The sequence below is a fragment of the Cydia strobilella genome, chromosome 7 (genome assembly GCF_947568885.1).
Source record: "Cydia strobilella chromosome 7, ilCydStro3.1, whole genome shotgun sequence".
Classification (NCBI taxonomy): Eukaryota; Metazoa; Arthropoda; class Insecta; order Lepidoptera; family Tortricidae; genus Cydia; species Cydia strobilella.
In genome coordinates, this window is record NC_086047.1 from 5,132,974 (window position 1) to 5,157,104 (window position 24,131).

The window sequence follows — 24,131 nt, forward strand, 5'->3', positions numbered from 1 at the left end:
GGGAGGAAGTCCTTTGTACATCGCTTTATGATACGAGTATACGAACCAATTTTAGGGGCTTTGTCCCCCAAAATTAGATCAATTTCGTCAGAGAGTTCATTTCCGTTTAATGATAACTGGGCGTAACTTTCTAAATTAAATTTGAATGACGATATTTATGGCTATGAATTGTAAGCACATGTATATAAACTTCACTATATAACACTAGTGAACTGGTAAAGAAAGTAATCAAAAATAATGATCGATAAATGGCCCTTAGCCAGAAGTACTATTTATTGACGACACAAATGTTCCGTATTTCAATAAAAATAGTCAATCTTTTCAGAAAACTACTGAAACAGCGGATATGTCTCTCTTGGGAACAATAAAAATATATATTGTCTGTATATATGTCTAGTCAACGATTCGTGAAACGAATGGGAGACAAAACATACAGGTTAAACCGAACGTGCACTGCGAGTAATAGCAATATATTATGTTTACGACGGTATTAAGTGGGGTAGTGATAAATAACCGTGTCCAATGTCTGTGGCGTGAGTGAGAGCTTGATAAAGTGACTACATTCGTATGTACAGACTTGTATTAGTTCATCAATAACAGATTTTTTTTCCAGTTCAGTGAATTTGTGGAATTAAGGGTAGCCGGTACTAGGAGGGTCCGAGAGACTTAATTGAATCTTAGGGAGAATTTAATTATGTTTGAAAACTTTACAGTAATATTAGCCAACTAAACGACGATACACTCATTAGTTGCATAAAAGGTCGTAGTGAAAAAAAATCACATCGATAGCCGAGACTTTGTGACAATATTGTGATAAAGATGAGACACCTCCGAGTAAAATCTGAAGTTTGAGGTTCCGTTCTCTAATTTTCGCTATTGTATTGAGTCATTAGGCAGTTTGAAGTGCAGTAGCGTTTACAAATACAATAATATGAAAACAAGCATTAACAGACTCGCACAAACAAACAAACATTGAAGACATTGATGTCAGGAAAATGTATGTATTGCCTTGCCTATTCTATGACATACAAACATTCGAGTACGTTTCATAAAGGAAAATGGCCACTGATAATTCTTCGTAACAAATTAAAATGTATTAAAGTATCCTATAAATCGGATAAAATTGTCTAATCTAAATGATAGTTTAAAGTTGAAAGCTGGATAACCGTTTAATTTATCTATCGGTCTCAGCCCCGTCGTTAGAGCGACAAATGTCCGTCCGTGCCATTAGTTATTACAGCTCTTATCTTTGTGTGCGAGACTATGATAAATAAATTACCCGATGGCTCCCCAACGATATTACTCCTCATTAGGCTTTGTTATAAGTACCTTGCTATAATAATTAGGCAAACAATCTTAAACTTTTTTCTTTGCAGTTAGTATATGTAAATGATATTGTATCTCGCGTAACTTTATAAGTTTGCGCTTATCTTTTTATAAAATTATTTTTCTACAGCAAGAAGTCGTAAGTTCAATACGCGCTCTCGCATAAATGGAAAGTATTTTCTCGTGAAGTCATAAATGTATACGTTGCTACAACTAGCGCGATAACTTTATCAACGTCTTTTTGTGATATCGTAGCGGAAGACAAAACGACATTTCCTAAGGCTGTTAGAAAAAACCGGCCAAGTGCGAGTCGGACTCGCGCGAAGGGTTCCGTACTATTACGCAAAAAAACGGCAAAAAAGTCACGTTACTTAAACCCCACTTAAATACTTATTTTATTCTGTTTTTAGTATTTATTTTTATAGCATCAACAGAAGAAATACATCATCTGTGAACATTTCAACTGTCTAGCCATCACGGTATTCAAGGTTCATGAGATACAGCCTGGTAACAGACGGACAGACGGACAACGGAGTCTTAGTAATAGGGTCCCGTTTTTACCCTTTGGGTACGGAACCCTAAAAATCACCGCATACGGAGTTTGCCAACTTTTCCGTTCAGTCATTCTTTCCGAACGATCCTCGCGTCTCCAAATTGGTTAATTCAAAATAGGTACGGAAATTCTGAAACCGCACTTTTATGATAACAATTCTTTTCAAGTTTTGTACGAAACTGTTTGAAGTTATAAATTAGAATGTCGTTTATGTAATGGTTCTTTTTATATCTATATTCTTTGTTCTTTTATTATTATAATAAATATTCATTACCATACTGCTTAGCTTTTACTTAATTATCTTGATAAAATTACAATTAAATTAAGAGTTTCTTAAATTGTTGGTAGAATAGCTGCCGAGCCCTTCATTTCAAAAGGAGGTGGTATTGCATTATTTTGATCGATATAAGTATTTACTTATACATAGTGAATATTATCGTACGTACTTACATAGTTTTGTTCAATTTTTCTCTTTAACAATGGATACACTAATTTTCTCTTTTACTAGCCGGACTAAATGGACTTACGGTAGTTACGGTTAGACTATTAAAGGATTTCCCTATTTCCCTCTACCCCTTCCCCTCTCCATGTATTTCATTTACTCAAACTAAGTTCCACGTGATGTTAGCATAAAATATGGGGAACGAAATTCCCTTGGAATGAAAATCACACGAAGTCACGTTATAAAAAGGCTCTTTCAGTAATTAAAATCCTGTCCGCTTTACGGACGGCTATATGTATAAATAGTGGGTTAAGCTTGAATGACAAATTGAATTTCTTTGCCTAAGCATACACTATATCCGATTTAGGCTGGATTTTAAAGGTACATTCTAATTCCACCGAGATTTAGAGAATACAGTATGTTATATAAACGTATAGTGTTTTTTTCAGGGGCGTTTTTGATCGGCAAGACAGCGTTCGATCGGAGTATACCAGCGATCGAGAATCATCGCGCTACGGGATAGTTCAGCAAGCCTCAATTGACAGCACTGACTCCAGGATATGTTATCTGACATCTAGCGAGGTAAGTGTTGTTTTATTCGGCGGTAGAAAAGTCTAAGATAAGAACCCCTTACATAATGATAACAGTTATACTAGGAACAGCTTATCCTGTTAGAAGAATACTGCCTTTGTATCATAAACTCTTTACAGAAATCTGTAAATAATGGGTCGATTGATTTCAAGATAAATGAAACATTTATTCGAGTGAAAACAAACATACATTAACTCGCTGTAACCCTAAATTCTTACGGTTACTGCTACGTCTCCGTTGCAACGTGAGTAATGTGTCGTAAGTTAGACTGCTTTTGTCCTTTGTGAATTACAGTAGTAATTTGAGTACAAGGTATTTATTTAATCTTAATTGGACAAACCACTAGTCTAAAAAGTATAAGTAAAAATAAACGTTAATGGTACAGTATACTATGTTAATATACGAGTAGTAACTCTGCCCTCTTAAGCCCAAGCGGTATCTCAAAAACAAATGATGTTGGAAATGGAATTTTCTGATAAAGAATAGTTACTACGAGTATAAACAAAAACATACCTAACTACTTATATATTTTTAATATTTACAGCTTCACCACCATTCAATAGTTATATGTGTATAAATTATAAATGTAGTTTTGAGACCCGTGTATGCCGTAAGCAGATATTACAAGACCCGTGAAAGCTCAATAGTAAGAAGTGACTCGTGTGCTCGTTTGGGTACTTCGAGCCATAAACAATACCTGAATACTGCACTGCGAACGATCTCAATCCATTTGACTAAACTGGAATGCAATTTGTGAGCTCGTTGTGTTGTCGTCACGCAACTGACGGGCTTCCAACTATATTGCCACTGGTAGCGATGCAGTTTAATCAAGTTGTTGGGGAAAGTTGAATTTGTTATCCGTTTTCATTCAGGTAAATTCGAATTTGGTACGGACTTTCGTAAATTATCACCAAGAACAATTGTAATAATAAAAATAAAACTGTAAATACATAAAAGTCGGTTAGTAACATCTATATCAAAATTGAGTTAAGCATAGATTCTGAATAAGCACAATTAACGTGAACTCATCCATGTCAATAAGTATCCCATCAATAACATTACATTAAAAAAAATGCAATTCTATGATATAGATATATTGTCAATGACATTAAATTTGAACTTGTAGTTTATTGCACGTCAAATTTCCTTAGTTTTGTCACTGACTCACTCACTCAAGATCATCATAATTCTAAGGTGCTTCTAGCAGACCCAAAAGCTTCAAATTTGAAACGTAATTAGTTTTTAGCTCATTAAGCCAAAAAAACCGGCCAAGTGCGAGTCGGACTCGCCCACCGAGGGTTTCGTACATTTTAGTATTTGTTGTTATAGCGGCAATAGACATACATCATCTGTGAAAATTTCAACTGTCTAACCACGTGTCTGTCGGCACGTGGGCCCTAAGTTTTAGTAAATTCTATTTTACATATATCACCACAACCGTTTTGTAAAAAACTTCTGGGATTTTTTTGGACTGACGAAGCAATTATTTACGAAAATATTCACTGACTCATTTTTTTTATTTGAGCTCTCGATTACATTTTTAAAGGCCCATCCGCATTTCATAGAGTTGTAGCTAAAAAATCTATATCACATTTATATGTATTATATTATTCGACATTTAATTTTATCACTCTGTTAGCATAATTAGGTATAATTTTTTATGACGAATTCCAGCTTTTGAGTACTAACAACCAACGGACATAGCGGAACTATAAAGGATCCTTCTTGACTACGGAATCCTAAAAATTTTTGCTTTGATGCTCCACGATTTAATAAAAATATGCCCACTTCGAGAGAATGTCGGATATCATTAAACTCCCAAGCGGGGAAATTGAATTTGAGAAATTGCTTTTCAAACCTATCACGATATATGTAAGTGTAATAGATTGATTGCTCAGGTACGCATTTCGATACCTCGTAATAAAGGAACGGCAGGTAATCTTTTATGCAAATTCTGTGATTTACCGACGACCCTCTCTAAGTCAGCTCTGCGAGCCCGAACTATACAGTATGTCGTTTATTAAAGTCACAGAAGTTCTTTTTACTTAAAACATTTTTCTTTTACATTAAAAGGTAAAATACCACAGTATACATTAAAAAGCAGACTAACTCTCTAAAAATAACACAGACATAGCTCTTATCAGTTACCGCCCTCGTAAATTCTGCCAAGAAACTGTTCGAGAGAAAATATATTGGTGTGGTGTAGATATCTTAAGGCCCTATAAGGCGAAAAATCTCCTTATATGATCATATTTTTCTAAGAGACGTTGATATTCGTAGATGTGGAAAAATATATGTAGTTCTTGATTATATTATCTTTAATTTATAAGCTTCCGATACACGAATTATGACACTTCGCTCGATACAATTAATTTCCAAAGTAACCTCTAACTAGGACTTTTAATCCAACTTTTTTCTGTTATTTATTATGCGACACTATAAACAAAAAAAAAAGAAGAAAAAGCAATCTTAGCTTAAATAGTAATTTGACCGCTTTCGAATTTCGATAATTGTATGTTTGTTTCCTCAGAACTTCGTCATTTGTAAACCAATTTGATTAGATCATTTGGAGACTCCTCAAATTCATTTATTTAATTTTATATTCAGATCTAGACCTTGAAACCTGAAAAGAACCCAAAGCGCGTAACTTTTTAGTATCATGACTGTTTGATCAATGACCAGGCAGGCACTAGTCTTGCGAAATGCTGCGTCTTTCGTAACAAATACTTAAAATTAAAAATCGAAAAATAAAATAAACCCTTAAAATAAGAAAACCTTCTTTAAAAAGGATGTTAGCAACTCATCACCACCATATCAGCCCTTTATTACCCATCGCCGACCATCATAGGCCTCTCCTCTAGTACGCTACTTGTACCGGTCCTGATTGAATCTCATCCAGAAGTGACCCGCAATCTTTCGAATGTCGTCCACCCAACGAGCCAACGGACGCCAGGCGCTTCTTTCATCCAAAAGCGGCCACCATTCCGATAACATTTTGGTCCACCTGCCATCATTCTGCCTAACAACATTCCATTTTAGTTTGATAATGACGTTACCCACGTCTTGCACCCTGGTGCGGCATTGTATCTCGTCATTCCTCACTCGATTTTGAAGCTTGAAGCCCAGCATGGCGCTTTCCATGGCTAGAGAGGCGCTACTCTGATATTATGCACAACCTCGCGTCCATGTCCCAGCAAGTTAGCACCGTAGATCATGGTGGGGGTACTGGGGGTGGGCAGGCAGCTACTGATATGTTTGAAGTCGGTGCCAAGCCAAATAGTTATAATACTGGTTACAATAATAGATAGATAGATCTTGATTAAATCTGCCGTGTTTCATCAATTAATATAATCGTTCAAAAGCCAACGGGATGGATTAGCATGTAATCTGCAACAGCATTCCATGATTATGACAATTTAGTGCAGTGCATGCAGACGATTCAATCCAAATGATGATTGTAATTATAAAAATAATATGTGTCATGTTTTATTAAATACTATAGGTAGAATGCTGATCAAAATTACGAAAACAAATTAATTACCACAAGCTTCATAAAAAAAATTATTATCAGTTCAATAAATGAATGAATAAATGAATGAATGAAAGAATATTTTAAAAAGAAAAATATATAAATAAAACAATAATATCTTTATAAATATTTTATAAAGAAAAGCGCTGGTGGCCTAGCGGTAAGGGCGTGCGACTTTCAATCCGGAGGTCGCGGGTTCAAACCTCGGCTCGTACCAATGAGTTTTTCTGAACTTATGTACGAAATATCATTTGATATTTATACCAGTCGCTTTTCGGTGAAGGAAAACATCGTGATAAAATCGGAATAATGCCGATAAGGCCTAGTTTACCCTCTGGGTTGGAAGGTCAGGATGGCAGTCGCTTTCGTAAAAACTAGTACCTACGCCAATTCTTGCGATTAGTTGCCAAGCGGACCCCAGGCTCCCATGAGCCGTGGCAAAATGCCGGGACAACGCGAGGAAGATGATGATTATCAGTTCAATAAAGAAGTCAAAATTAGTATTGTCTTATTGAAACATTTTAACATCAATAATTTAATATAACAAACAATTTGGTTTTACACGGGGTCGCTCAACAACCGACGCTGGTGTTGAAACAGATCTTCGATGCCTGGGAGGAGTCGCAGGATGCTTTGGGTATCTTCTTATATCTAAGGCCTTCGATTGCGTCTGTCATGAAACATTGATCAAGAAACTGCACTTTTATGGAGTAAAAGGATCGGCACTGAATTTAATTAAGTCCTACTTACACGGTAGAATACAAAGGGTCAATGTGAATGGACTATGGACAACGATCACCGGGGTTATTGGTCTCTATGGGTGTACCGCAAGGATCAATATTGGGGCCGTTCCTGTTCCTTATCTACATTAATGACCTGCCATACCTTGTAAAGACCCACCATGATATAGTATTGTTTGCAGACGATACCTCACTTTTTTTCAAAGTCAAACGACAGCAACAAGCTTACAGTGATGTAAACGATGCTATTTCAGAAGTAGTAAATTGGTTCAATCTTAATAACTTATTGTTAAATGAGAAAAAGACTAAATGTATTAAGTTTGTCACTAATAGTAACGTAAGGTATGTGCAAACAAGTGTCATTGTGAAGGACGAGGAATTGGAATTGGTTTTTCTTGGTATAACTTTAGATTCTAAACTTCAGTGGGGTCCCCATATTGATACTCTTTTGAGTTTTGCAGCTTTTGCAGTGAGCAAAATGCGTCAGTTAACTGATGTGAAAACAGCTCGATTAGAATATTTTAGTTACTTCCATAGCGTTATGTCATATGGTATTTTACTGTGGGGTGGTGCTTCAGAGATAAATACCATTTTTGTTCTGCAGAAGAGGGCTATTCGAGCAATATATAAAATGAACCATAGAGACTCGCTTAGAGATAAATTTAAGGAAATTGACATAATGACAGTGCACTGTCAATATATTTATGAGAATATTCTGTATGTACATAAAAAACATTGCCAGTTTTAAGAAAAACTGTGACATACATAATACATAACATTAATACTAGAAATAAGCATAAGCTTGCAGTACCCTTCACTCGGCTCCATAAAATTAAAAAATCATTCATGGGTAACTGTGTAAGATTTTATAATAAACTTCCAAATATCATCACTGAATTATCTGTTAATAAATTTAAAAAATATGTACAACGTTAACTTATCTCTAAAGCCTATTATAGCACACAAGACTACATGAATGATGAAACACCGTGGGATTGTGATTGAAAATAATTAATTATTTATTATTATGTTAATAATGATGAAATTGATAATTCAATGAATACCTATATAAGGTAATCCATATTTTTTGACATTTAGATTTTTACTCTAGAAAGTTTCTAGACTAGTGAATTTTTATACAATTTTGGTGTTTGACGATCCTTTTGTGAATTCTTTTTATTAAGTTTGACATATCTATAATAATTCAATGTTTTTAAGAATAATAATAACTGCATCAATAAATTGCTCTGATATTTAGATTAAGGTAATATTTAAAACTTGATAATTTAAAAGTGCTTGTAGCTAGGCCTATTTGAATAAAGAATATATTGACTTTGACTTTGGCCGATATCGTCCGGCAGACTGATAGTCAGTGAGCCCCTTTATATTTGGATACAATTTGGCTGGTTTGAAGTGCTCCTCATTCTGGGCGGGATACATATGAAACCACAACCTTTCCCAAACAACTACCTATTAATTTTCCATACGAAAATATCATAGCTTTTCATAACTCAGTGGAAAATTTTGTAGGACATACGGTGAAATTGCGCATATATGTATTGTACAGAACAGAAAAGTCTATTATCTACCAAATTTTATATGACGATAAAACTTTCGACAACAATATAAAAATCGGTCCTGATGAAATAATAAAACAATTTCAACAAGCACAATTAGTACCCATTATTTCAAAACCTTGACGCAGAAAGTGCTTTCTTCTGCGGTTTTCCTAATTTCAAATTGAACGGAGTAAGAATTGGTATTTAGTAAAAGGGGAATAAAGGTCGTTATTTTTCATCATATCTAATATATATTAGATATGATCAAAAATAACGACCAGGATTTGTCCTTCAATTCAATTCAGTACAGTCTATTTTACGATTGATTTTTTATATTCTTCGATTAGTTTGTAATTTAGCTTGCGGATGAGCTTAAATGCCATAATTAGTTTGGTCTGTGAAAGCTTCCAAGTACTGCAGATGAGTTGGATCGGTAGGTACACTGAAAAGCAAGGTTTGCCGGGACGGGAGTCGGGTGGAATCGCGCGCGCTCGGCCGCGTCTGCGCGCCGCGGCTCGTTCGCTGCCCTGCGCTTAGGGTACCCCAATTGTGTTCTGAACGTAGCATCTCAAATATTAATTTGAGGTTACTTTTTCACAAATAAAGTGTAACACAATGGCCGAGCCTACTAGAGGCCCTTTTAAACTCATACTAATCTCAAAATAGAACGTGTCGAATGTCGCGCAAAAGAACTTTAAATCGTAAACTCAGACGTTTTGTTTGTGTCAATACAAAGCTTTTACTGTCAAGTGCACGGACAAAGAAGATTGGCATCGTGTTCACTATGTTTCGCACTGGAATTTAATACATGACTTTTAACAATAATACAGATGGACTGCTTGAACTGTTGTGACGTTAATTTTATGACATATCCTGTGGCAATGTGAAGTCAATTCTGCGGCCTAATCTGCGAGTGAAACTTGATAGATTTAGTCCTTGATCCCAATACAATAAACATAAATTATAAGTAATTGAGATTATTATAAAATGTTATATTAGAGTTCCTGCTTGTAAATCGCTTCATCCACCTGTGATAATGCGTCCTTGTTGATAGAATGACTGTGTACCTATTTCTAATGCTGCCAATGTTTGTCAAATAGTTAAACTACTAGTTAATGCTCCTAGTATTCAATGTTATTATGTGCTAATTTTTACGAATATTTTTAGAATCGCGTTCTATAATATGTTGAATTAGATAATCTTTGGTCTTACAAAGAGTTATATACTGTTGAATATAAGTAGTTTGTTGTTGTTCGATTAGTTTGTACTTTCAAGGCTAAGCCACGCTATAGAATATGTCTATGGTAACTGCAAGAGGACCGTCAAATCTAAGAATGCGCCTTTTATTAAGGTAAAGTTATATTAGACTGGCATGTAAATTACCTACCTCTAGAATTAAAATATATTCAAGGATAATTCCATTAGGCTTTCTAATATCGTATAGTTATACATATAGCACTATATCATTCTAGCACTGTTGGCGACGTTAATAAAGTCAGCAACGTGTACCTTAATGGATTATATGCCCGGTGAAGCATGCACTTTCGACCCAAAGGCCTATGCTCGTATATAGAAGACTATAACGTATGCCTAGCAGCAAAGATAGATATAACTCCGTAATAGATGGATACAGTGTAAGGAAAAAACGTGCCTCGAAAATCAAGAAAATTCGATTCTCGATCAGAGGGCGCTACTAGTTTTGGCCTACAGTCGTATAGATGGCGTTGACGGTTTCGTTTGTTATTTAACAATTTTAACGCATATCAGTGAAAGAACATGGGTCAAAATCATAAAAATAATTAATGCAAATAAAAAAAAATCATTTATCTATATTTAAATACATTTTATCGTATTTTTATAAATCTTCATTTTTAGTTTTAAAGTGTGTCGACAGGTGGCAGTGAATTTACTGGGGTTACAAAATTTACTATGACAGTACCGCTCTAGTATAAGTTACTCTATGCTAGCAGTATTCATGGAGTTAAATCTATATAGATGCTCTGTAAATGCGTAACATTGAGTTAAAAATTACACACAAAATAACAACATTACGATAGGTACTACATCAAAATGAAAAACTTTTTAAATAGCAGCATCAAGTACCTTTCGTTACATCAATCCTTAATTCAAACAAATGTGTAACTTTCCACAAAATAATGACCTTACATAAGGGAATAAAAATATAACGGGTAGGTAAAGCTTTAAAAAGGAATACAATTATACCAACCACACCTTCCAAACATGTTTATGCACTGTATATTCTACTAAATGCAAATATAGGGGTGTGTTTATTCATCGACGGGCTATTTTGCCGTAATGGGATCCAGAGGCCCGCTGTTTATTCTTGCGGGCCCGCAGACCGAGGCACGGCTACTGTAAACTATGTCAGGGTCGCGGCGTATCGACCCGCTATTCTTTTACAGCAACACTAGCAACAGCCCCTCTTCATGTATTTTCCGGTTTATCGGATAATGTGTGGATGCTACACAATTACTTGCGACATAATAGGGTTTGGTTTGTAATTAAATAATATGTTTGGAGGATTTACTTTAGAAACTATAAATACATTTTTTGAGATATGTGGTACCTACATACCCGGTAACCCGCAGCGACGCAATGATTGCGCCAATTTAATACGCAGTTTTACTATTATATTATATTAACCTTCGAGAACAGGCGGTCTATCGAAATCGATAGACGTATCGAGAACGCCTGGAAGAGCTTCTGGTCCATGAAAGCGCTAATGAAGGGTGACCTTCCCTTGTGTCTTAAGCGCAAACTCCTTGACATGTGCATCCTGCCCATCCTAACTTACGGTGCACAAACTTGGTCATTAACTGAGGCCCTAAAATCGAAACTCAAGGTTTGCCAGCGAGCTATGGAGCGTAGTATATTAGGTGTTCGTAGAACTGATCGAATCAGAAACACGGAACTACGCTCCAGAACTAGAGTTGCAGATGTAGGCGTCAAGACCGCTAAGCTTAAGTGGGACTGGGCGGGACATGTCTGTCGCATGCACCCGGAAAGATGGGCCAAAATGGTTACTGAGTGGGACCCACGGAGCACCATAGACGGTGCAGGCCGGGGTTCAGGCAGACCAAAAAGGAGATGGCGGGACGACTTGGACGCATTCTACCCCAAATGGTGGGAAAATGGCGATGACAGGGTCGAGTGGAGAAAACGAGGGGAGGCCTTTGCCCAGCAGTGGGACACCAAAATTGGCTAATAAAAAAAAAAAAAAAAAAAAAATATATATATATATATATATATATATATATTAACAAGAATACCAAGTACTTACTTAGAATTTACGTCGAATATAAAATCATAAAAAAATCTACAAGCATTTTTAATTTTATATATTAGCAGCTGAAATATATTAATTTCTGCGAAGAGTTCATTTAGTTTAGCATACAATCTTAATTTATTTTTAATATAGCTTAAGAAGGTTTAATAATGGCGTCTTGAAACTAAAATTTTGGTATAATGAAATTATAAGAGCCTCCCGAGTGGATTTATTAAGTCGTAAATTCAAATATTAAATAAATTAGAGTCTTTATTATGCTTATGTACCTATTTTTTTTTTCGTCTATTCTGATAGCAATATAACTGTTAATGTTCATTCAACACACTTTCACCATTTTAACTACATAAATAAGGTTGAACTATTGAATTACGAGTTTCCGGTAGGTCAATGGTTGAATCAAAAGTGATGTTCTTGCATGACTCTCTCAAAAGTAAAAAAAAAAATTAAATGTATGGTTGTTGTTTAATTGAATATTACGCTTTATGAAAATAATGTTCTAAAACACTAAATTTGAAAAATATTTGTTTTTCTTTTTTTTTACTGTGGGCAATCAGCCCAGTCAGTAGTGAGTAGTCAGCAGTCCTGCCTACGCAGCAGGAGGTCCCGAATTTAAATTCGGATTATATACAGGTGTCCCTGCCCCACAGCCTAAATGTACACATGCATTAGGGTATTTAGAACCAGTACCAGTATACAAAGTATCATAACTACCGGTGTAGCGGTTACGAAGAAATTAACAAATTACGATTTTTTACTTTGGAGCAACCTGTGTTTGTTGTTGTTTTTATTTTAAACTTTATTGCACAGTAAAAATATACAGTGACAAAAGGCGGACTTAATGCTACACGGCATTCTCTACCAGTCAACCTTTAGGCCGAACAGAGAGCATAGTTGGTGCGGGGTATGTAAAGAACACTAAAACTAAATGCTTTAATAGGCACAAATATAAATGTAATATGAAGATAATATATATGTACCTGCTACTAAATTGACTATGCAGACACTTAATCGGGAGACTTTTCAAAAAGATACTTGCGCAGCTTGCGCTTGAACGTCAACTTAGTCTCGGCTTGTCGTATGCTGAGAGGCAAATCATTCCAGAGACGGGTGGACGGGTGGGGTTTATTTTATTGTTATTTGTGCTCCTGAGGTAATAAATAGTATGAAACCTTCTTCGACCTTTTTGATTATCTTTTTTATTTATGACACTAATAAGATTCTGACTCTTGACAAATGTCATCATTGCCGCACATTATCGAACAAATTGTCAAAAAACTGCAAATGACTAATACAGTATGTTTCTTTTTGTTGTCGATTATTGGAAATAACTTTTGTTTAAAAAAAAAATATCTTTTGTTCTAATAAAAAAAATATATGAACGTTAGAGCATTCCTTAGAAATAACCCTACTTGGGATTTCAGGTTTAGGTTGATCTGTGTAAAATTGTCCTATAATATTATTTCATAACTTTATATTTATTTTGTATAAACGGGTTTTATTCCGAAACCTGTGGGTTAGTTCCAAAAACCGTATAGGTAAATAGTTATTACGTAACATTATTTCCTTAACTACAACCGACATAAATTGGGTAATTTTGATAAGCCATAAAGCATGGCAAATGTCTTGGGAAATTAGATAACACCATGCAGAACACACATATATTATCGGGTGTCGGGTATTTTATTTATATTATCGGGTGGAACAGAATGAGGGACTTTTATGCAAACGGAGAATTGCTTAGGCTACGTATTTTATTTTTCCCTTATTAATCACGTTAATATTTCTAACCATTTTTGAGATACATTTTTTTAAACATTAGTGCAAAAATCTGTATGTTACAATTAAAACCCTAGCAAGTAGATCCATGAATGACGACATGTGGCAATTTATAATGTAAATGAGTTTATAGGGATGTCACTGATATAAAAAAAATCATTTTAATGATTTTGTTTTACTTTTTAATCCAACTTTACGATTATAATAACTCGATTGTAGATCACTTATATAGATAACACTAGACATGTTTCACCCTGTATAAATGTTATATAGATCTGAGCCATTCATAATCAGTAGCAATTTGTAATACTTACCCTACTTACAGAATAATCCCATTAAAATACCCTAAATAAATCATAGCGGGAACCCCAGGTATTATTTGGTGGAATTCCAAATTTGGATACTTGGGGTTCCTGTCTACTTCATATCTACATCTAAAAGCTGCGGGGATATCGGGGATGCCAAATTCAGTAATGGTATCATTATTGACACCGTTAAGATTTATGACATGTAAAATATGAAGAAAAAAAAAATAATAATTTCATCCACGCTTCACGCGTAAACCGCTGAACTGATTTAGTTGAAATTTGTCACTGAGATAATTTGAGTCCCGGGAAGGACATAGAATGGTTTTTATCCCAGAATTCTAAATACATTTCTGATTTAGTTGAAAATGATACCAAACTTTACTTAATACCTAAACTTAGACAGTTATTACGTTGCAGAGGCTGAACAAATGAAAAATCTTAGTTAAAAAAAGTTTTCATCGAGGCCTTACGGAAATCCAGTATTTCAACTGATTAAAATGCGTTTTCACTAAGGTAAATACAGAAAATTAGTATTAACTATGGAAAACGTGTTTTCACAAAAACGGGTTTTTACAGTGACATGTACCTATATACCTACATTTCACAAAATGTCTCCTGTGTGAGTGGTGTCTTGAGTAGGTAGGCATACGTACATAATGTTCTTTTCCCCGTTGTCGCTCGTATAATGTGATTCGTCCGCAGTCGCAGGTGGAAACTACACACGTTTTTCCGCATGAAATATTTACGCCCGACAGAGAGGAATTTTATTATTACAAATAAGTTCGTAGACAAATCGGTTTATTTCGGCTGCCACTCGGATATCAAAAGCTTGTACAATTTCTCGTTGAAGATTTTTTGCGAACTTTATTACATTTCAATAACGATTTTTCTGTTAGCTATACTGCGTGTGTCCTCTTAGCTACGAGTCACTAACCAAAAAACCGGACAAGTGCGAGTCGGACTCGCCCACCGAGGGTTCCGTACTTTTTAATCTTTGTTGTTAAAGCGGCAACAGAAATACATAATCTGTGAAAATGTCAACTGTCCCGGTTCATGAGATACAACCTGGTGACAGACAGACGGACAGTGCTGTCTTAGTAATAGGATCCCGTTTTTACCCTTTGGGTACGGAACCCTAAAAACAGTTATCATGTCATGAGCAATATCCGACAAGTTTTTAAACACACTGTTTGTTACATTGTGGAAATATTACATTTCCTGTACATATTTACCATTGTTTGCTTTTTAAATAAAAAGTTCCTAATTTATTGCTGGTGCATTTCCTTTTATAAAAATCTTCACTTTTATGCCAATCCAATTAAAAATTACCTATTTTCTTGGTCCTTGAGTTTATATCAAGAAAATTTGTGACGGTTCATTATTTCACAAAACCAAAAATTTCGTTTTGTTACGTCTGCGTCACAAAATACAGTAAAGTTATCTATCAAATATATTTTTTTTTTCAAGACGTGTAAAAGAAATTAAGCATAACATATTACACAAGACGTTTGCTTGTGTAATATTATTAACTATTATCTGTTTTACTCATTGATTGTGTTTTAACGACACAAGATTTAATCACAGCCAGTTATATGTACATATACAGGATGATCAATCCAAATGGGTCAGTATGGAGAAGTCAGAAACTATGAGAGATAGCAAAATCTGTTCTTAGGAACCATGGCGTCGATTTTAGATTTAATAATAATGACATTCAAACTTTTTTTAAACTCTCATACATAACCGGGAGTCGAACCTGGGCAATATTCTTTATGTAATCGCGTGTAGTATTTGTTTGTGTTTCGCGTGCAGTTTGTTAGGCCTAGTATCCCCTCTGGGTTGGAAGGTCAGATGGCAGTCGCTTTTGTAAAAACTAGTGCCCTCGTCAATTCTTGGGATTGGTCGCCAAGCGGACCCCAGGCTCCCATGAGCCGTGCCAAAATGCCGGGACAACGCGAGGAAGATGATGATGGCATTCAATTTTTTTAATGTTTTATTCAAGTTTCAGGATCAATAATACAAACTAATACTCACGCGATTACATAAAGAATATTGACCAGGTTCGATTCCCGGTTACCTATGAGAGTTAAAAAAAGTTTGAATGTCATTATTATTAAATCTAAAATCGACGCCATGGTTCCTAATAACAGATTTCGCTATCTCTCATAGTTTCTGACTTCTCCCTACTGACCCATTTGGATTGATCATCCTGTATTTACTTGTCTTGATGTTTTGAAAGTGACGTTTCGTTAGTGACCGCAGGGAAACTGTCGAAGACAGCTATCGACAACATCTAGTTGCGCTTGTTATTTGAAATACCGTTCGTCTTGATTATTCACTTTTGCACTAAGGTTGGCACACGTCTGCAACAGACATAGTATAATAAATTTAAAAAAAATATATATTATAGGACATTCTTACACAGATTGACTAAGTCCCACGGTAAGCCCAAGGAGGCGTGTGTTATGGGTACTCAGACAACGATATATATAATATATAAATACTTAAATACATAGAAAACACCCATGACTCAGGAACAAATATCTGTGCTCATCACACAAATAAATGCCCTTACCGGGATTCGAACCCATGACCATCGGCTTCACAGGCAGGGTCACTACCCACTAGGCTAGACCGGTCGTCATAGTACCCCATTGTTTGCCGATGCCGGTCGATCCTTCTTAAGTTTGCAGACCAGTGATCACATATTCTACAAAAACGAAATCGTGTTCTTCATTCCTGCATTACTGCTAAAGTAGTACCTAATACCTACCTATTTTTAAAATCAGGACCAAACCAGACCTAGTTTGAACTCCACGGTATCAAAATTTCCAAACAGAACGTTTTAACTATACAACACACAATACAATACAAACTCTTTAACCTCACATAGTTTACAATAAATGTACAGTAACATAAACAAAGACAATTGGATAGAGGTAACAACAGGCGGTCTTATCGCTTAAGAGCGATCTCTTCCAGACAACCTTTGGGTATCGGAGAAAATAGAATATACGATACTACGGTATAAAAACTGTATAAAATATGCAATTGAAATCAGTATGATGCATATAAATTTCAACCAAACTTGAGGCTCTGTGTTTCCTCTTTGTGAATTCGAGTAATAAATATCGACCATCAAGCCCTCAGATGTCTTCAATTTTGTGTGTCAATCATGTGGCAACCCTAGAGTTAAAAAGTAAATAATTTAGATCAGGTGAGGGAAGTTGTGGAAGAAGTGGAAGTAGAAGGAATTATATATAGAATTAGAAAGAGTAAACGGCCAACAGTAAAAAAAATGATTCAGGGGTATTTATACTACTTATGTAAAAAATGATTATGAATGTATGGTCGCGTAAACAAAAGGTTTAAAAACGTTTTTAAGGTTTAAAACGTTTATAGCGGCAACAGAAATACGTCATCTGTGAAAATTTCAACTGCCTAGTTATCACGTTTCATGAGATACAGCCTGGTGACAGACGGACGGACGGACAGAGGAGTCTTAGTAATAGGGTCCCGTTTTTACCCTTTGGAACCCTAAAAATCATTAAAGTAGAGAATTTATACCTTTACGCAGTAATCTCACGTGCCTATATTTATCACCAGAAAATAACGCTTGTCACATTGAAACACATGAAAATTATTTACATTTCTGCATAAAAATTTGACCATCAATAACCATCATTGCTGGCTGATGTGACTTGCGCTTTTAAAATACTAATTAACTAATCGTTTTCGCTAATTTCATTTAAAAACAACAACTAGGGGCACCCTGATTACATCATTTAGATGTTAGCTTCGAACTTAGTTCTTCCTCAACACTGTTCGCTAACTACACTTCTGCCTCTGATTAGGAACTTTTCTTCAAACTTTGTGATTTATTTAATGTACCAATTTTGCAGTAAATCTCCGTGGTACAGTCGAAGGCAAAATTATCGATCCAGACAAATGGCCCAAAAATATGTGAACACGACATTATTGTCTAGGGTGTAAGAACGTACACATATTTTTTAAACATTGGGAATGTATATATATTTATGCCCTTGACTGTACAGTCGCCATCAGATATATCGGACCGACCAAGGTGGTCACAAATATCTAAACATGCACTCTTATAAGACAAGATAAGATATTTTATTCCATAACAATTTCACAATCATGTCGGAAATAAAACTTACAAGCTACTAAAATAAATTACAATTTTATAAATAACATGCATATTATAGCTTAAACTAAAATATACAAAATAAAAACAATCACAGCCTTATATTTAGTTTAGTCAGATTTAAAAACAAATCGAAAAATTAATTATAGATTACAAATAAAATCGTTGACATGGTAATAACATTTACTAATTAAATGGTCCCTTAGCCGGCATATATTTATCTCGATAATAGAGGCTTTGTCCAGATATTTGTGAATCCTCGGCCATATATCTGATGGCAACTGTACTGTAAAAAAATATGATGCCTAAATATAGACATAAGACCGATTTTTAGCTAATAACGTTATTTTTTGTTATAGGTAAGTACTTCGGGGTGTTTAGTATTTGAGGTAAGTAGCTACTTAATCTACTTAATGGAGATGGTAAGTAATACGATACTCATATTTATTTATTTTTCGTTTACAGGGTAATGGAGGTCTTAAATACTTCAATTTGAGCACTCAATTATGTAGGTACTGTACTTTTTAGTATTTGTTGTTATAGCGGCAACAGAAATACATCATCTGTGAAAATTTTAACTGTCTAGCTATCACGGTTCATGAAATACAGCCTGGTGACAGACAGACGGACAGACGGACAGCGGAGTCTTAGTAATAGGGTCCCGTTTTTACCCTTTGTGTACGGAACCCTAAAAACACATTTCAAAAGAAAACTAACAAGTTAGTAATTTTAATAAATTTTATATCAGTAATCTATCTAGAAAAAATAAAGTTATGTAGCAACTCATAAATATTTTTAATAAATCAATCAAGAAATGGTTATTAAAATTTGTAAAAATGTCATAATATTAAATTTTAATAACTATTTCTTAATACCACGTAGTTAGGTATGTACATCACAAAAAGAATTCAGATACCTATTGACAATTCAGACAACATTCGGCCTGATTCGAACTTTAAGATACGTCAAAAATTTGCTATAGATACGACATGGATCGGATATAAATTTAAAAGTGGAAAAATTACTGCCTTGTGTGAGACTCGAACTCACGGCCTCTGGATCCTCTGGCCATCCAGAGGCCTTACTGCCTTGGGTGAGACTCGAACTCACGGCCTCTGGATCCTCTGGCCATCCAGAGGCCGTGAGTTCGAGTCTCACCCAAGGCAGTAATTTTTCCACTTTTAAATTTATTCTAAGCTTAATAGCATCGATCGCAGACGTTTCTGCTTGTTAAAAATTAATATGGATCGGATATATTATGTTTCTTCAAACAAAAACGTCACTTTTGACACTGACATATCCCATCCCTATCGTATCTTTAGCAAATTTTTGACGTATCTTAAAGTTCGAATCAGGCCGATTGTAGCACGTAGTAGTTTCTAAACTTACGTGGCATTCGGCGTTCTATATTTGGCTGACATTCAATTAAAGAAAAAAACTAATAAAAAATTCTGTTTCGAAATCCCCTTCACGAATGTAGATTAAGTTAAGTACAAAAATAATTAAGTTTACGGTTGGGTTAATCCTCATGTTTAGAATCTGCCTAATTATTCTGCCTAAAGTATTTTCAGTCCTCTGACTCGCAGTCCCTACTAATTCCGTAAGTTAGCTACGTCGACAGACCACAAAATGGAAAATATAATCCGAACGAAATGAGATATAATAATTTTACTTGGCTAAATTTGACGGTCTGGGTTTCGAGGATATTAGAGAGACTCATAACTGGTGTAAATAAATATATTATAGGACATTCTTACACAGATAGACCAAGTCCCACAGTAAGCTCAAGATGGCTTGTGATATGGGTAGGTACGCAGTCAACGATATAATATAATATACAAATGCATAAATACATAGAAAACACCCAACACCCAAGACTCAGGAACCAATATCTGTGCTCATCACACAAAAAAAATGCCCTTACCGGGATTCAAATCCAGGACCATCGGCTTCACAGGCAGGGCCACTACCCACTAGGCCAGAAATGTCGGTGCACTGCACAAAGAGTAATTAAGTAGTTGATATTAAATGAAATACTTGCTAGCTCGTGCCAGAAGTATTTCAAGTGCCGCCGAAAACAACAAATCCTTCACTTTTAATGGTTTATTCAAAACTCTGTGAAACCTTTTGTATTCTCTGAGCATTTTCTTACGAGGAAGTTATTTTCATTGACGAGTATACCTCCATACTAATACTTCCGGCAAACTTTAATATAGTTTGCAACTTTTCCCGCAGTTTTTGAAGTTTATTATGAAGTTAGGTCGGGTTAAGAAATATGGTATAACAACGCTTGTTGTGCAATAGAAACTTGTACTTGCATGTTACTCTAACGACTGCCTTTTCTTTTGGTTGAGTGGTTTATTGTATCACTTAAATAAATCGTAGGTAAAATGGACCAGCAATTTCAATGGGATAACATTTCCTGTCGCGTGTCATAAAAACATTTAACACACTTTCTCTGAATTTCCTATTGCATAAAGTCAACTTAAACATAAAAGTTACATTTTTATGATCGAATACGTTTTGTAAATGTAAAGCACTTTAAAGGTTGTTTTAGAAATTACGTTAATCATAGTGTGAAAATTGCTGTTTATTGCTGGGTACAGTGTTTTGGTTAGAGTCGAGACAATTTTGATTTAGTCAATTTGATTTTGAGACATCTAGGGTACCTAAAAAACGATGGGAATGTATACGGTAGTACGTAACTTGCTTGTAAGGTAATATTTTTTTTATAAATCGTATAAAATTGACACCCACCGAATAAGGCGGAATGGCTTGCCAGCGAATCCAATTTTATTTCAGCCTTAATAAGTTAACAATAACAAAATTTTCGTTACTGGCAATATTCATGCGTAAAGGCTAAAGCGACCTTTCGTGTAAAAAATACAATCCAGGGCGAGAAAACAATGAAGTTGATTGTTAAAACATTCCGTGCGCGAAATACAATTAACAGGGCTCACTCTGATTTTGTGCGTTATTCCTTTGGTATTAAATTTGGCCGCGTCACGTAGCACGGTACCCGGCGGCTCTACCCTGGCCCTGATTGCACCGCCAACGGCTCGACGCCTTAGCCATTTACTAGGGCAAAGTTAAGATTGTAGGATATAACTCTAATTTCTGATGACGCTAGATAAACGAGAAAATATGATAATCAATTATAATAAAACTACATAAAAAACAGGTCCTCTTAATTTTAATTCGAAGACTTTCCTGATAAATGCGAATGTTTATGCTTAAAACTTTAATAGGCGAAAATTAACTCACTTGTTGCAAATACAAGGACCAATAAAATATGTTTGTACCCAATTGAGAAGCCCTGTAGCATACTTTTCAAATGTAGTACTTAATTTATCACATCTTAATTATCTATTCCTTTGAAATGATTAACAATACAATTGTCAGCCCAATATTGCTAATTAAGCTAATTTAAGTGTTAAACGGAACGGAACTTTTAGTTGATATAAAGGAAAATTGTCTCGTCAAAACTATAATTTTCTTTTGACCCAGAATTGCTTTACGACGTCAAGTTTTATGAAGAACTAAGTAATAAGAATTCACACTTTATTCTGAGTAGTGAAAACAAAAACAAGTACTCACAAAGGCAAAAAAATATTCAGACAGTTCAGACACTGCATGTTTAAAGCAGTTTTGGCATCATATGCGTTTTTTTGCTTTTGGCAGAATACCCACATGTATAGTCTGCATCTTCTCAGATGACTTTTTCGTCTAAGACGGTAATCTGTTAAACAAAAGCCATTGTTTCTTTTGTGTGAACGTTCGCCCATTGTGTACCATACCAGTCTCTGACAATGGCACGCGCCGTAGCACGCGCTCAGTTTCAATGGTACACAGTGGGCGACCGCTCGCTAAAAAAGAACAATGGCTTTTGTTTAACAGATTACCGTCTTGGACGAAAAAGTCATTTAAGATGCAGACTATATCTTGCTGAGAAAGTCTATGAGGCGTGTGGTAAACTAAATTTGTATATTGGTTCTGTTATCAAGAGCTGTTTATGATTGTTTGCTTGTTTAATAGCCACTGCTCCAAAAGTACTACAATAGTTCTTGGAGAGTAAAACTTGCCCCTAATTAAGAAGTCTGAGTACCTATTGTATACGCTCTATTAGCCATTACTTTTAATGCCTCCAATTAACTCAATTCTAGTGTTTAAATTGTCGTAACTTGTCTCCATACTCTCGAATTACCTTTAGAATAGGTATTAAGTTTGCAAAATACAAAACTTAATTGGCCTGTTAACTTGAATAGAATGAATAATGACGAAGTTAAGGATTTTATAACAAAGTTTTACATTTGAAACTACGACCGAATTGAAGACAGGTTTTAACTTAGTGACTGAGGTCCAGTTCTAGAAAACTAATAATTTTATTTTGGATATACCTATTGAATTATCAATAGGTAATAGAAAGGATTTGTTCGTCTCCCTTTTTCGCTAACGTGAAAACAAATCCTTAAAACCCCGTATACTCATATTTAGGCTTATTAATTGCAGCTTTAGCCTCGTCAACACGTTTAAAAGAGCTACTAGTGAAATTGGTCCGTTAAAGACCTTTTTAGTTAAAACTGAAACGAATACTCATTAAAATCTTTTTCTGTCTATTCTAATCTACGGTGACCTATCACAGCACAGCTACAGTCTGTGCAGGACAATTATATACATATTAAGTATAATTGATAAAAATACCAAAATGAAGGTAGCCAACAAGCTACGGAGCACAGTTTCCTAGTTAAAAAAATCAACCGGACTAAAACTCTACTCATAAATCTGCATATTTTTTGGAGCTGAGATTGTCACGCTAAACTGGAACTAGGCAATCCACGTCTAACTGCATAATACTGAGTGGGGTAAATCAGCTAGGTACCGAGTTTCGGATGCCCCACGATGGGTGGCGACGTCGTAAGCCGAGGCAAAGGTAACGGGATGACCTAAATGACTCGACTGGTCAGAGATTATTTAAAATCGAGAAAAGAATCTCGTGGACTTTGTATGAAACAAGCGGTGCAGAGTAACCAGTTTTTCTTGCACTTAAATGAGTAATTTTTTTTTTTTTTTTTTATGAGTAATTCAGCATATTTACAAAGGATATTATGAAATAGTACACATTTTAAAAATATTTCTGCAATCAGTAAACATCACGAGTTCCGTGTATTTAATTCTGACATAAAGAAAAAATCATGCATTGAAGAGTCGGTCTGAGCTGTGCTCGAAGAATAATATATATAAAGGAAGATTAAATTCACTTAGTAATTTGAGAGATTTGCCAGAACAGACGTGACAGGGACTTCGATTTATCACAAAAAAAGAATTTTCCGATAGCTTTCAGTAACGTACCAAAAAACTCTATCGTATTTCAATGTTATCCCGAGTGTCTTGAATAATCCCCCAGGCTTCATCATAGCTGGCGGCGATCGGTGCGGGACGGGGAGGGGACCAACGCCTGCGTACATCGCCCTTCGCAAATGTTCCGCCCGCCCGCCCGTGTCTCCACCAGGCCAGCGGATCCCATACAAATCACGAACCGTGGCACTTAAGCGTTTATATTATTCCCCTGTAACGTGTGCTCGGTTCGTTTGCTCGGTCAATTATCTTCAGAGTATTGAAGCAGAGGCGCGTTACTATGTAACTTTACATTTTAATAGAGATTTAAGCTTGTTTTGTAGGGACATGGATATTTTAATACTCGTCTGGAATAAAAATCTGAAAAAATAGCCGTTTTTTAATCAGATCATGTATTTTGTACTTGCACCTTCATTTTATCAGAGTTACCGTGTATTTTGTATTAAGAAACGTTTACCTAAAATCAGATATGAATAGAAC

General features: G+C 35.3%; 1 protein-coding gene across 18 annotated transcripts in view; it reads left to right on the forward strand.

The window, feature by feature from the left end:
• LOC134742978 (protein still life, isoform SIF type 1) overlaps positions 1-24,131 on the forward strand; it is a 166,497-nt gene that overhangs the window by 52,642 nt on the left and 89,724 nt on the right. For all 18 annotated transcript variants that reach the window (XR_010127985.1, XM_063676225.1, XM_063676226.1 and 15 more), the window contains one exon: positions 2,771-2,903. Coding sequence is in view for 17 of the 18 variants with exons in the window: in XM_063676225.1 (XP_063532295.1) it covers positions 2,771-2,903 (133 nt within the window). In the remaining variant the exon portion in view is untranslated. The remainder of the gene's footprint in view (positions 1-2,770; positions 2,904-24,131) is intronic.